The sequence below is a fragment of the Daktulosphaira vitifoliae genome, unplaced genomic scaffold, assembly GCF_025091365.1.
Source record: "Daktulosphaira vitifoliae isolate Bord-2020 unplaced genomic scaffold, ASM2509136v1 Scaffold_1, whole genome shotgun sequence".
Taxonomy (NCBI): Eukaryota; Metazoa; Arthropoda; class Insecta; order Hemiptera; family Phylloxeridae; genus Daktulosphaira; species Daktulosphaira vitifoliae.
In genome coordinates, this window is record NW_026099572.1 from 12,558,709 (window position 1) to 12,574,575 (window position 15,867).

Sequence of the window (15,867 nt, forward strand, 5' to 3'; positions counted from 1 at the left end):
GTTTGTTAGTCATTCTGTTATCATGATTATTGACATTGCATTTTGTGCGCTCTGTTAATTGAGTAGCTGTTATTGTTTTTTCTGGTGTCTAGTTAATTATTGGAGATATGGGAATTTTATTGTTGGTGCTCTATGAAATAGTATTTTTGCTGCCCTTTTTTTTATTCTTGATATAGCGAATTGATACCTGTATGTAACCAATTGGATTTCATGACGTAGTAACAGAGGTTGATACCTTTGGATTTTTAGGAACCGGTTTTAAAAAGGTTCTTAAAGTGAAAATTAAGAGGTTCATATTCTATTAGGAGTTATTAAACTTAAACTCTTTTTTTCTCAGTTAAGAATCTGTTCAAATTTAAAAAAATGTATTATTATTATTATTTTTTTTAAATATTTTTTGAAAGAGTTATCTTAGATATTAGTTGAAATATTATTTTAAATACCCAAGAGGTTTTAATAATGATTTACTAGACAATAAAACATCTTAAAAGTTAATTGAACTATTTTATAATAACATTTCTATAATATATTTCAAGCAATTAATACAATTTTAAAAACACTTCAATAAGATTTTTACCAACAATAACCAATTGACTAATTTTTTAGTTATTCATGATATTCATTAATACTTAATAACTAGTGGTGTAAAATTACCGTAAAAATCGAGAATAATAACTAGTAAGTTTTTTGTTAATATTCTCTAAAGACAAGAATAATCTTTACGAATAATGTTTTTATTATATTATGCATTATTGTAAAATGGTCCTAAATTAGAGAAGAAATAAAAAATTTACAACTTCCAAATAACTTCAGATAATTCGGTCAAACAAAATTAGAGATATAGTTTGCTTCGAATAAAAGTTAACAAATAATCCAATTTTATTTATTAGAGATTATAAACTCTTTAGTTATATTTAGTAATAACCAAATTTATACTTGACATGTATATTATAGTAATTGATAATTTTTTTTTTTTTTACTTGGAATTTTTAATTGCATCTACACTAAATCATTTTTTTTTTTGAGAAAGTTATTATTTTTAATTTTTGAACAATAAATGAAACATGAAGAAGTCATAAATATACAAATTATTGCTTTTGTTGTAAAATAACTTATTAATACGTCAAAACGTACAAATGAAATTGTCTGTTACGATGTTACTTTGATAAAGATTTGGACAGGATTGCAGTGTTTTTAGTCATTTATTGAGGTATGTCAAATTTGCACATTCAGCCAAAAACAGCATGAATACTTCCGACTAGATGGCAACTTGCTGCAAATGCTATAGTAATNGCCAAAAACAGCATGAATACTTCCGACTAGATGGCAACTTGCTGCAAATGCTATAGTAATTCATTACACAGCCAACTACCGTTACTGCCCTTACTATTTACCTGTAAGTAACTCATCGACTCATTCTTAAAAATCTTGAGATCCAAACTTGAATGATTTAGAAATCATGATTTATATTAGAAAACCATAGAGTCATAATAAAATTACGATAGTTATGACATAATTCTACTCAACAAAACTCATTTAACATCAAAAATTACACTCAAGGTCCCATACTTCCTTGCCTTCAGAAACGACTTCACTACAACTACTAACTCTACAGTATATGGTTAAATAGCTATTCTGGTATACTATAGAATAACTCAACAACCCTAAACACATCCCTCTAGTACACCTGCAGTATCTAATCAAGGTTAACAATTCCGTTGACTGCATTACTGCAATCGACAAACTCTCTAAAGAACAATTAGCAATCATAACAGTTACTATTGACGAGCGTATACTAGTGGTAGGAGATGTTAATGCGAAGCATACACAAATGTGAACCTTGTTATGAAAAAACAGAGTCGATGTCTTCATTGATTCAGAAATAGTTAATATAACACAGAATGTCCTATCAGCCATCGACAGTAGCGTAATTTCGATAAGAAGATTAACCCTAGTTAATGAAATTCTAGACTCCATCCTGATTGAAATATAAAAAAATAACAGAATTCGTCGACTATAACAACAAAGGCGTAACCACAGCATTAGGAAAACTCTCTTATGTTCCACTTTTAAAGAACCTTTTTCTCACACAGAGGCAAGATGACTGGGATGCCTATCTAGATCAACTTAAACACAGTGAAAATCAGTATTCTGTTTACAAACTGAATAAAAAAATTCCTCAAAAATGACCTGCAAGTCTCCAGGCGAAGACAAAGTTTCCAACTCTACATTAAAACTACAATTGAAAAGTATAATCTTTAAATTCACCAAAATAATAAATCGCTGTTTGCAAAACTTCTATTTTTCGTAGCTTTGGAAAGAAACTATAACTAAATTGAAAAGGATCCAACTTACTCACAGAGCTATACTATACATGCAATGCTCTAGTGGAGAACTGTAGGAAAAATAAAAACTTAAATGGAATATTGCGATACCAATATACGAAAATCAAAAATAGGCCCCTAGAGTGGACACATATGCATCATCATAACGATAATGACAACCTAACAGTCTAAACTATTCACTTACTAGTGAACGCAAATCCTAATTTTGTAAATCCTTAAAGCTAGTATGAGAAAATATTTTTGTTAATAATTGTTTTTTTTATTATAAGAAAATTATACTGATTTTATTTTAATTTATATTGGCAACTTGAATTTACTAGATTATAATAAAGTGTATGTATTTAATTTATACAATATACATCCATCATTTGATGAATAAAAAAAGAGTGGTGGTGGTCCTGAAAAGGACCGTTTTAAAGATTTTATTTTGTTTATCAGTTAACTCATTTCTTTTTTGGCGCTGTAGTTTTCTTCACAGGTGATTTTTTCACTTTTGGTTCTTTCACTTGCGATACTGTTGATTTTTTCGTCTTTGTAGGAGTTTTCTTAGCTTTCACTCCTGTAAGCTTTGGCTTAGCTGCGACTGCCTTTTTCGCTTTCTTAGCAACGGGTTCATCAGCAGTTTTGGCTTTCTTAGCTGCTGGATTCTTCTTTTGTTCTGTACCAGAAGACGACGACTTAGCTGCTGTTTTCTTAGTAGCAGGCTTTTTCTTTGGTGAAACAGGCTTCTTTTTCTTCTCTGTAACTACAGCAGCTAACTTAAAAAGACCTGAAGCTCCAGTTCCTTTAGGCTGAGTTAATTGGCCATTGACGACAGCAGATTTTAAAAATTTCCTAATGAATGGTGCTAATTTAGTTGCGTCAACTTTGTAATTAGCTGTCAGATACTTTTTTATAGCTTGAAGTGAAGATCCCTTTTTCTCCTTCAACTCTTTAATGGCAGTCATAACCATCACAGCAGTTGGTGGATGAGATGCGGTTGGATTCTTAGCTTTCTTAGATGGAGATTTCTTCTTAGTAGACGGTAAATTAGCTGAAGCTGACGAGGAAGCGGAAGTTGCTGCAGGAACATCTGTCATTGTACTAATGAGATTTAAACTTTATTATCTGAATACTGAACTACTTATAATAATTTCGCTCATTCCGAGCGGTATAATATAAGAAATGCCGTACCGACTAGTAAACAACCAAAAAACCAGGTTATGCTTTCTGTGTAGTTCGTTATCGTTATTTTTTTATTAATTCTCAAAATACGTAATCAATAATTACAAATAATATTTTATCTGACTACTAATGTAATTATCTTTAATATAAAACTTATAATTCTACCAAAAACTGAATAATTAAATTAATGTAAGTACATATTTCTGCATAATCGATTGCATTTAGGTACATCTATTTAAAGGGAGTGTAAAAATATAAATTTTAATGAAAGATGAAAAGTGAACAAAAAAACATAATCTACCCGTATTTTTCATTTCTATACATTTTGATGCACAATCCTTGTTAACATAATAAAATTTTCATAATATTTCGAATTAAGAGTCATAGAGGTTATTTTACAGTAGTGTTGTGTTTTACTAGTTTTATTTTCAAATTATTTGACAATTCTTTTTATATTAAAAAAAAATTTCTAAAAAATTAATTTTATTTTTTTCAAAAGATTATTAACCTAATAAAAAACATCCACTGTAACTTTTTTACAGCATAAACTTATAAGACTAATAATAATAGATACGGAAAATTTAATTTTTAAAGAATTAATTATTTAAATATTTTAATTAAAATACAATAACTCCAATTAAATAAAATATTATATTTTTCTTTGTGTAATCTATGTATTCAATTGGTCATCTGTATCTAACTATCATGTAGTCGTACAGTGGTACAAGCTACAAACAACTTGGATTTTAAATTATAGAATTTATATTATAGATTGATATTATTAAATAATAACATTTGATGAATTATTAATTCTACAATGTATTTTTTGACACTAGTTCATTCAATGAGCATATAGTAAATTTAACTTTTTTCACAAGCTAAATAAAACAATTTAAAATATTCAATTTTATTAAAAAAAATATATTTTCATAAATAATTGTACATAAATACAATTATCAATAAACTCTTCGCTCAAATAATATTATTATACTTTTAGCTATGAAATTTTATAATTTTAATCACTCATATTAATTGGCCCATTTTGGCCGACCCCAAATAGTTGGGATTAAGACGAGGAAGAAGAAAAAGTATCACTCATATTGATTAATATATTTCTGTGTAAGTATAAACACAGATTTTCTTATTTTCTAAAACATCAAATAATGGGTTTATTGGGTTTAGGAACTAATATAATAGTCGAGAATTTTCATAATAGAAGGAAATAAGAAAGTTTAATGATTGCATTAAATATAAGTTAAATGAATAATAGCTTTTTTGGAAGGCATTTTGCAACCTCAGCCGTTATAAGGTCAAAACCAGGTGAATTTTTGAAAGGATATCTAGCAATAGTGAATTTTACATAATTTGGTGTAATGCATTTAACTGAAAGATAGAGTGGTAACGGTGCGTCGAGGTATGTCATTACAGAACTAGTCATTTCAGGTGAGTGTATATTCAGATGAGGTTTAAAAGTATCAGCTAGATGTTCTTTGAATAACTCTGTCTTTTCCAACTCAGAGATAGCTAGACTGCCGATAGTATTTTTAATTGGGAGATTAATTGTATTATATCTAAGAGCTTGTTTGGTAGCTCTCTACAGGCTACTATCCTTAGATGTTAAGCTACATAAATAATTTTTATAGGAGTTGGTTTTGTATTGAGCAAGTATTTTTTTAAGTTTATTTGCTAACTTATTATATAAGTGTTTATGTGACGTTAGTCTAGTGCGTTGGAATAAAGCTCTAGCTCTACGTTTGTCAGAAATTAATTTTTTAATTAGCTCTGGTAGAACAACTGTTTTGGGATGGTGTTATGTCTTCAGTAGCCACCCAATAAGCTATTTGAATGATATTAGTGAGATTTTTTACAGCCTTATCTATGTCCTCAGTATTTTTAAGTTTTGAGCTTAGTTTAATTTTCTGATTAACAAGATTATGAAACATATATCGATCTGTGTTTACTTGAAATAACTTGGGATGACTTAGATGAGTTTGCGGAGTTGAATTAATAGTAAGTAGAACTGATGAACGATCAAAATTGAGCTCAAGGATATTGTCTATAGTGTAATTTAACTTATACGGTATTTTCGCTATAAAAATTTCAAGTATGTCTGGATTTTTACGAAGGAACGAAGGCCAATATGTTGGACCAGGAGGAGCAAGAATGTTTTATTTTTTTAATGATACAAAATCACGTAGAACAAAACCACGGGGGTTATTTGAGCAACAGCCCCAAATTTGGTGTTTGGCATTGAAGTCGCCACCGACAATGAAATTACCTTTCAAAGTGTTAAAATAGTTGTTGAAAATCATGTTCGTGACCTTATGTTTGGGAAGAGAGTATAATTCAGCAATAGTAAATGAAGTATTTTAAAGTTTTAAGGATATGGAACAGAATTATATATAGTCTTGGAATTAATTGGGAAGAGGTATGAATGGAATAGAAGATTTAATAAAAATAGCTAATCCTTCATAAGCAGTATTGTCTGGATGGTTGCATTTTAATCATTTATAACCAGGGATGAAAAAATTTGAGTATTCTGTTATAAGTACAATGTCTATGCGTTTAGTATGAAGGATAGCTTGTAGTTCATTAATGTGGTTTTTTAAGCCATTAGTATTAAACTTAAGGATTAGTAATGAATTGTTTGTAAAGGACTGACTAGTCATTTTTCTTGTCGAGATAACTTTTGTTAGGAGAGATATAAGGGGATTGATTAGAGACTTAAGGTGGAGGATTTTGATTATTAGTAATATTGGAAGTAATTTGAGCATGGAGATGTGTGGTTAATATTAGGGAAATTTTTTAATGAGTGGTTGTCTTTTTGTACATTGAAGTTCTTATTTTCAAGATTATCATATAAAGTTACTTTTATGTGTAGATTTTTTTCGTTGTTGAAAACCTCTGTAAATTGAACACCCTTTGTAATTGGCTGAGTGGCTACTTGAGCATAGTGCGTATTTTGGAGGTTGTTTACGAAGTTTTGAGCAGTTAGATGACAGATGATTGGCTCCATAATGCACACATCTCGGCGGGTAACCACAGTAGGCTTTTGCGTGTCCATAGTCTTGACAATTTATACATTGGCTTATTGTTTTGGGTTTGTACGGCTCTTCAACTTAAATCTTAGTATATAATAAGGAGGATAAGTCATATATTTCTTTCGATTTATCATTTGGTTCTAAGTCAACAAAGAAGAGTGGTAAGGGATTTTAACCAATTTTATGAATAACGTTGGTTACTTGCCTAACTTCGAAAAGTCTAATTTCAAGCTCATTTTTTACTGTTTCCACCGAAGTTGTAGGATGTAAATTACGGATTACTACGCATAAAGGCTTGTCTTCTTTTAACTGGTAAGAATGAAATTCTGTTTTCTGTTGATTTACATATGAAATCGTCCACTCCTATCAATTCAATAAGAACCGTACAAAGATCAGTGAAGTTGTCAACACCTTTTATGAAAATAGAGAAAGGGATTTTGATTAGTTGCTCCGAATTATTTTCAGGGGAGTCCTGATTATGTGTGATTTCAAGTATTTCATAGCGGTTTGTAGAGTGAAATAGTTCAATAATTTTTTTGCTTGAAGTGATTGGGCGAAGCGAACCAGGATTTGAATTTGAAGAAGTAGAATGATGTCTTTTATTGGGAATCTTTTTCCAGCCATCAGCAGTATTATTCAACGTAATCGGCGAGAGCTGATTATTTGTGTTATTATTACGGTTAACTTGATTATCAACTTTGTTGGTAGTTATAGACATGACGGCGACGGTATTTTAGATAAAAGGCCGTCGTGCAACAGCCCAACAACAGTATTATAGGCAATGACGTGTGGAAAACTGCTTTACGTTTTAACTGTTTAAATAATACAACAGTTTTTTCGATTTCTTAACTTACGTTTTCGTTTTTTGTGTGCAATTCATAGAATAGACAATCTGCGGGACAATACTGTTAAATTTTCACAATTTAAACTTAATTAGATTAGTATACCACTATAACGGAAGAAAAAAAAAACTGAGCGTAAAAATACCCGTGTATTCAACGACTGCAATCGCGCAACATGGGATAATACAATTTAATTGAATTATCATTGAACAATTAATTATTATACTATAACAAGTTATAGTAATTAAAAATTATAATATATACGAATTAAGCACATTATACTATTGAGTATAGATAGTATTTAGATTCATAGATACTATCTATATTCGATGGTAATACTAAACATTTAAAATATTTAATGCAAGTGTAGTTTCTTTGTACTCATAGGTGTTAAATACATTTTTTTTCTCCCAAAAATTACTTTATACAGCACTAAATATTTTTTTTGGTGGTCAATTTTAAATTTGAAAACTAAGCTTCATAAGATCTTTACTTGAATTTAAAACTGGTTTTATTATATACATTGTATTAAAAATAGTATCTTAAACAGTGGAGTACGCAAAATTTTTTCATGCGACTGTCACAATATAAATTATTTAATCGCTTTTTTCTTAACGTCATCTAATGAAATGCTTTCTTCTTAGTTTAATAATGTATAGTAGATAATAATGATAACAATAGTATTCTAATTTATGGAAATAGATGTTTGTTAAACCTGTATAAAACAGATTTAATTTATGTCTACAACTTTAAAAAACTATCTTCATGCACATTCACATTAAATTATTTTATGATAGTGATGTGATTGACATCACTGCTGTCTAAGTCAAATTTTTACTAGTTTAAATTATTTCATGTACTCATTATGCTGGGTTCAGACTTAATTGAGGTTTTTTTTGAGGAAAAATAGAAAAATGTTTATCCAAAAAACTTATTATTTATTTATTGAATATTAATAATTATTTTGTTAAAATACTTTATAAAAAAGAAAAAACTTAGGTTATAGAATACAAGTTAATTGAAAATATATTTTTTTACAAAAATACCAATCATTAAAAATAAATTATGTTGAAATATTTTATTGTATTCAAGATTTGATACTTCTATAAATTAATTAATGCATAATACAACATGTATCAGTCTTCACTAGTTTAAATCGGATTTCAAATTAAAATAACATAAATTAATAATATGATGCATAAACAGTTCTAAAATTATGATTCAGTGTTGTAGATGATCTAAAAATAAAAAATATTTATAGTTGAAAATATATTGATATTATTTTGTTAATTAAAATAGTATTCATACCTATGTATATCTTTAATAAATTCTAGAAGTTTCATAAAACCAATTAACAAATCATCTGATCCATCTCCAATTGACTGTTGTGATCTAATATCAACTAAAGTAATTTTTCTTTCCTCTAAGTCTTTACTGATGGTTCTGTATAGAAGTAAACTCTAAAATATTTAACATATAATAGTTAAACTTAGATTTATTCAAAAGAAAATGATTTAGATATAATAATTAATTTAATTACCATATTTTTAGCAATGTCAGAAATTTCATTTAAATATTTATGATTATCATTATTTTGTAATGTTTTCATTAAGAGTTGACTCGTAAAAATATAAATGCATAATTCTAGGGCATTATTTAAATTTGTAACATCAACATCTAATACATAACGTTCGTTTAAAGCCGATATTAAAGATGTTGATATTGTCCCATGCTAAAATAATAGACAATGTTATTTTTTTTAGAACTATGATTCTTAATACTTCTTTTAATTGTATTCTTACACGAGTAATTTTATCAGAAATAAATACTACTATATTTACAAGTTCTTCAATGGTACAAAATGTACTAAATTTTTGGTCTAAAATTACTTCATCGCACATTATGTTTTTAAATAGTACAGCATCAGTTTTACCTAACTGTAGTAATGATACAATTTCATATGGCGGAACCATGATTCTAGCAAGAATTGCATTACAACAATATAACATTTCAAATAATCTGAAATAACAAAAATTTATTTAGGATTTGAAGAAGAAAAAAAAACAGTAAATTGATTACATTTTTCTTGTTTCATTAATCATCTTTAAATCTTGCCCAGAAAAAATATCTCCTCTCGTTTTCCATCCTGTTAAATTTAATTGTACTTTTTCTTTTTTAAACATACTCATTATAAGTTTGTCAGGATCATTTAATTGTGTGTAAGATCCATAGGCACATTCCCAAATACTTATCTAAATTACAAAATATATATATTAAATGAATAAGACTATATCTTAGTTAAACAATATCCGATTTTCAAAATATATTAAATATACATTATTCTAGGAAAATTATTTCGGGATATAAGAAATTTTTTTTTAGAACTCCATGAATGTTTTAAAATGTTGGTAAAAACACTCATTACCATCAGAAATTTTTACCAGGCTTGCCCAGGGATATTTTAAAAATACACTGAAAATTTTGTTAAAATCCATAATTTTTTTACCAAATAAAAAATTTTTTTTTTTTGAAATTCAAGGTTTGCATTGCATAAAATTCTTGTGCTACTAAACTACATGAAAACAATTTTTTCTGTTTTGCTCATATATATACAAAATGGCACAGCATTCATTGACTACTTAAATAACTTTTGATCCAGTTAATTTTTTTTTAATAATTATACTCGAGGGCTATAATAATAATAACTTATTTAAAATCATTTTTATAATTAAATAAAGACATATTTAATTTTAAAAATTTATGAAAAATGTTTAAAAAAATTTCAAAATAGCCATTTTTTAGAATAAATTTTAAAAAATAATTTGGTAAAAAAATTTTTTATTAATGTTTGTTAGTTAATTTTCTGTAACATTTTAAATTTTGTAAAAATTTGAATTTTTCTACGGTATTAAAATTTGGCTATGTTTTAGAAAAGGACAGAAGTAAACACAATTCCTTGAAAATTATTAACATTCCAATATACGGCTAGTTCAAATAAAAACACGAACAATACCCATTATTTAATAAGTAGTTTTCTCTCTATAAAGATAATACTACTTCTAACTAAATTATAGTTTATTTATCACGAGTCAGGATTGGTATTATACTAAGTATATAGTGTATTATATTTACAAACTTGGTATTAATACGATAATTTGATAGGTCAATTATCAAATAATTTATGAAATAGTACACTGCATTGGACTAACTTTAAATATTTTCTTTCTCTTATATCTAATGGAATTGAAGTCTAAATTAGTAAACCAATTAAATAACTTTTCTTGTATTTTTGTATAATTTAAATACTGCAGACACTTTTGGATTAATTTATTTATTCTGTGGTAGTACTTGTATTATTATTCAACACTCTTTCAAGCGTAATTCATTTTCATTGAAAAAGTGACACACCTCCAACTTATAGGATGCATGAAAAGATAATGTTTTCTTCTATCCTTGTCTTAACACGTATTTCAATGTTTAATACCGTAAAATAATACATGAAAATTCAAATTTTCACAAATTTTAAAACGATACAGACTATTTATTACTGAATATTAATAAGATATTTTTTTACCAAATTCTTTCTTAAAATCTACTCTACAAAATAGCTATCTTGAATTTTTTTTTTTTATATTTTATTTAAAATTTAAAAATAATTAATATTTTTAATAAAATGTAAAAATATAAATTATTGAGATATAATTCTAGACCTAAACGTATAACTATTATTTAAAAAAAAACCAGGAAAAAATATTAAATAGATCAAAAATTATTTAAGTTGTCAGTGAATGCTGGGTCATATATATATATATATATATATATATATATATATAAACACACAAATGTAAGTAAAATAATTTTTTTCATTTTAAATACTGTATTTTAAGGATAGTAAAGTTTTTTTTTTGCATACCATTGTTATAATATCAATTAGTTAGTTATTATGTTACAGGATATGTTTTTCTAAACATCTGTATTTAAAATTAAATTAATAAGATATAATATTAATTGATACATTTTTAATTTACTTACAATACATTTTTCTAAGGCAATAAAACAAGAGCCACCAAGTGATTTCCAATGAAAATAATAACTTTTAGACACCATAAGATCCATTAGTTTAATTACTGATTGTACTAGACTTAAATGTAAAGTGGATAACTTCATACTATTTGGCTAAAAAAATAAAACATTTAATTTAATTCAGTTTTTCTTCTTTTCAAATATACCTACAAAATTTAAAATAGTAGCCAGATCATTGTAAATGGTAGTCAGGTATTTAATCGCTTCTTTTTTTACACAATCATCACAATTAATTAAAAAATTTGTTAATATTTTATAATAGTTTGAATAAACTTCCATTCTTTTAAAATCATCATATTTTGTTTCAACACCATTCTAATAAAAATATAAAAGTCATATTACGTTTTAAGTTTATTATTTTTATTCATTTTTACTTACAAAATCTGATGTGATAGATTTAGCAGACAATAGAGTACATAGTTGTTTTATGATTGCTGGTTGAGTACCAAACTGTGAATGAAATTCTTTGAAAGTTGACAAATATAGCAAGAAGTCTGTTACTTCTACAGTTATACTATTGACATTATTATCCTATGTAAAAAAAATATATGGATTCTAGTAAATTTAATATATATTACTTGTTCAATGATTAAAAAAATCATTAACTTACTCTGTAATTTTTCTCAGTATGAGAAAACATCTGCACAATAGCATTAGTTAATAAATATGATTTATGCCAATTTGAAGATTTTATTACAGCTGGTATACTTTTGTAAAATAGAGCATTCACCAATCTTAAATTTATGAGATAAGAGTGATAATCATGATTATTTTCTTCAATACAATTTAAATGTTGTTCAGTAAGTTCACAAATTTCACTATAAATTTCATTTAACAAATCCTCTATAACAAATTTTAAATTCAAAATGTTTATTTTCATTATTAAATCTTAAAAAATGATCAATACCTTCTTCGTCATTATTCAGTGTTATATCAGAAAAAATAATGCTTGTGATCTCATTTACTACAATTAATACAGTTGTTTTTGAAGGTTGATTTTTAATTAATGTTTCATTTTTGTTTACTAATCTTAAGATAGTTTTAATATTAATATAACTAGTCTTATTTTTTTGAACACAATTTCTATATATTATTAAACAAATTATATATATATATATATATATGTATGAAATATAATGTATTATAATGTTTTTTAAAAATGATAAAATAGATATATGTAACTTACTTTTTCCACATCTGCAACATAATAAGTAAACATTCTCCAAGGCTGGTTATTAAACTTAAATCTTCACTTTTCAACTCCATAATGAACATTTTTAAAACATTTTCAACTACTTGATATTTATCACTTACAACATTATTTTTATTTTTTAAAACAAGAAGTGTAAAAAATTTCCATGAATATAATAACTTTCTTTTAATATCATTTGCTTCTTCGGTTTTATTTTCATCAAAATATAGTAAAAAACTCTAGAAAATTAAAAAAATAAAAAATTTGTAAGCATTTATAAAGTGTTATACAAGACACTTTATTCAGAGGGATTTAAAATTTGATAAATTGTAATTTCTCAGTGTAAATAATTAATGGAACCTTACTTAATATTGCTATTTCTCAAAAATTGTCTATGACTTTTAAATCTTTTAAAACAATCAAAATTAACTTTATTTATACTTTGGTCAACTATATGAGTTAATAACTATTTTTTTGTCAAATAAAACATGTTTTTTAGTTAGTGTAATTATTTACAATATAAATAATTAATAACAACCATATTATACAATTATATACATTTTTTGTATACAAAAAGTTTGATAACATCAGCGTTTTGAAACTTAAGGTCTGAAATTTTCACCAGACTTGCTCATAGACATTTCTGAGATATTTTAAAGAAAAATTTAAATCTTTTATATTTAACCAATTTTTTAAGCTGTTTCTCTTTTCATGTCCCTTCTTTTAGTATTCATACACTAAATACATTTTATATAAACACTAAATTAACTAATTATGCAAGCAATACTGCCATTAATTGACTTATGAAAACTATTAATTATATTTAAGTAAATCTATTCACCTTACCAAGTTTTCACTCATTTAAATTTATATTGATTTTATATTTTTTAATAATTCTTAGTTTACAACACTATTACTTTTTTTGTTATTTTACATACATTGTATTTATTACTTATCATTTAATGTTAATGAACAATTTAAAAATATATTTATGTAATTAGGACTGGTACGTTTTAAAATTTAAATAAGTAAAAATAGTTTAATCCCACAATGAGTATTATAAATATAATGATATTGCTTCACAACATAATTTTATTGATATTGTTCATACCAAAGAAAGTTATAAAAATATCAACCTTATATCCAATTCATTTTACTTAGTACTTTTTTTGAAATTTACAATTATTACATTTTTATTATATTGATTCTGAAGTAATACTTTTTCTGCAAAATACTTTTGATATTGTATGTTATGTGAATATCATATACTTGATAAATAAAAAAAATTTATTTATCAAATATATTTAATATATTTCCACTTACTTTAAGCATACTATTAAGTCTAGTTTTCAAAAATATATCCAATTGCTCAGAAAATTCGTTTTTATTTTCAATTGAGCAACTGTGGGCTTGTAGCGATAAAATTGAAATTATTTCTGAATTAATTTCAGGAATCATTCTGAAAGAAAGTATGCCATTAACTTAAAGTATAATTTTACATAGACCTTAAATAATTATTTCCTAATAGTTATACTGAATTAATAAAATTCCATTTAAAATATATAATTTTTAATACTTAGGTTTAAAGTTTTATTTACTTATTATGAAATAAGGGTTTAAAAATTAATTTCCAAAAACTATTGTTTTGTTCCAAATAATTCATAGCAAGATTAAATCTATTGTACCACAATGTATGAATAATCCCCAATGTTTCAAGGTACACATGATTTTCCTGTTCTTGTTTAAAATCCTATAATATTAAAAAAAAATTTCAAATAAAACATATTTTTGGAGTTTTAAATTCATTTAAAAATAAATAAATAATATACATCTGTTTCAAGTTCTAATTCAATAAACCACAAAATGCTGTCATCATTGTTTTCAATACGTTTCTTATTCTTAATACATTGTTCAAGGAGTTCAACATTTAAAATTATTTCAAACATTTTGCATTGATATGAAATGGCATTATGTAAAAATCTCAACATTTTTACCTAAACATTAATGCAAAAAAATATTAATTATTAAATTTATTTTAATTATTTTGAATTAAAAATTTAAATTATTATAACTGAAATTTCATTCTATTATTTTTAAAGTATTATATAATTGATGAAAGTCTAAGTTGGTGCATAATAATAATTTTTAATATTTGTAATAAAATGAAATTTTTTTTCAAATAAATTACATTAACATTTATAAATTAGATGGTAGACTATCATCTAACATACTATTAACTACAAATACTCATACAATATTAACAGAATGTAAACGATGTAACTTCAAATATGACAACATTTCTTTCCTTGCTCTCTTGTCATTATCAAATCCCATTGAAAGACTAAATGAAACAAACCGCTTCTGAAATATAAATTAAAATTTAATTTATTATTATTTTGGACAAAATTTTAATAGTTGTTACTTCAGCTAAAGTTCCAAGAATAGTAAGTGATAATACATTTAACTTATTATGAAAAACTGTCAAGCGGTAAGACAACAAATTAGACAATCTTCTTTCTGGATCAAACATTGCTATATTTTTTTCTTGTTTAACTTCAGTCTAAAAAAAAAAATGATATAAAAAGCTTAAAGATGAACAAGCAAACAATCTAATGTACATCAAGAGAGAAAATTTAGTAGAATTATATAGAGTAAAATATTAATCATAGTAATATTATGAAAATAAATTATAAATTATTATTAATGTAACATGTAATAGAAAAAATAATAAACATACAATTTGTTTAGAATTTATTATATAATTTAGCAAAGATAACGCAAATATGAGACTTTGGATATTTCTTTTACCAATGCCACTTGTCCAACTATGGTAATTGTGCATAACTTTTATAAAATCTTTTTCACCTAGAATAAAAAAAGTAAAATATTTTTTCTCAACAAATTTTTTGATTTTACATATACAGAATGATTCATATATAATAAACCACTTAATTGATCTTATATATAATTTATTTTATTTTTCTATGAATTAAGGGGTTTATTATATGTGAATCATTCTATATATATATATATAGAATGTGTCAAAAGAAATTGATCATTAACATTTTAATGAGAATTCTTTAAACTTTATTATATATATTAAAATAGACATTCTATGAAAATTTGAGATTTTTAAAAAAAAAATTTATTAGTTACTCAACTTGATTTTAGTATTTTTATCATAAATACCCCCCCCCCCC

General features: G+C 25.3%; 2 protein-coding genes across 2 annotated transcripts in view; both read right to left on the reverse strand.

The window, feature by feature from the left end:
* Nucleotides 1–2,743: 2,743 nt before the first annotated feature.
* LOC126896417 (histone H1A, sperm-like) lies at nt 2,744–3,467 on the reverse strand. Its single transcript, XM_050669182.1, has one exon. The coding sequence runs from the start codon at nt 3,422–3,424 to the stop codon at nt 2,789–2,791; it is 636 nt and encodes a 211-aa protein (XP_050525139.1). The 5' UTR covers nt 3,425–3,467; the 3' UTR covers nt 2,744–2,788.
* A 4,842-nt stretch (nt 3,468–8,309) lies between these two features.
* The window catches only part of LOC126896170 (nucleoporin Nup188), a 17,552-nt gene continuing 9,994 nt past the window's right edge, over nt 8,310–15,867 (reverse strand). Inside the window, exons 12-28 of the mRNA XM_050668735.1 lie at nt 15,405–15,532; nt 15,090–15,227; nt 14,921–15,028; nt 14,497–14,661; nt 14,266–14,417; nt 13,991–14,126; nt 12,662–12,906; nt 12,383–12,558; nt 12,086–12,318; nt 11,854–12,006; nt 11,626–11,790; nt 11,425–11,568; nt 9,472–9,644; nt 9,195–9,411; nt 8,933–9,124; nt 8,701–8,852; nt 8,310–8,630 (exon numbers count right to left, since the gene is read on the reverse strand). Coding sequence (XP_050524692.1) covers nt 8,576–8,630; nt 8,701–8,852; nt 8,933–9,124; nt 9,195–9,411; nt 9,472–9,644; nt 11,425–11,568; nt 11,626–11,790; nt 11,854–12,006; nt 12,086–12,318; nt 12,383–12,558; nt 12,662–12,906; nt 13,991–14,126; nt 14,266–14,417; nt 14,497–14,661; nt 14,921–15,028; nt 15,090–15,227; nt 15,405–15,532 — 2,732 coding nt within the window. The 3' untranslated portion in view covers nt 8,310–8,575. The remainder of the gene's footprint in view (nt 8,631–8,700; nt 8,853–8,932; nt 9,125–9,194; nt 9,412–9,471; nt 9,645–11,424; nt 11,569–11,625; nt 11,791–11,853; nt 12,007–12,085; nt 12,319–12,382; nt 12,559–12,661; nt 12,907–13,990; nt 14,127–14,265; nt 14,418–14,496; nt 14,662–14,920; nt 15,029–15,089; nt 15,228–15,404; nt 15,533–15,867) is intronic.

Coding starts and splice junctions, on each gene's coding strand:
- LOC126896417 (XM_050669182.1), bottom strand. CDS start 3,424: ATGACAGATGTTCCTGCAGCAACTTCCGCTTCCTCGTCAGCTTCAGCT.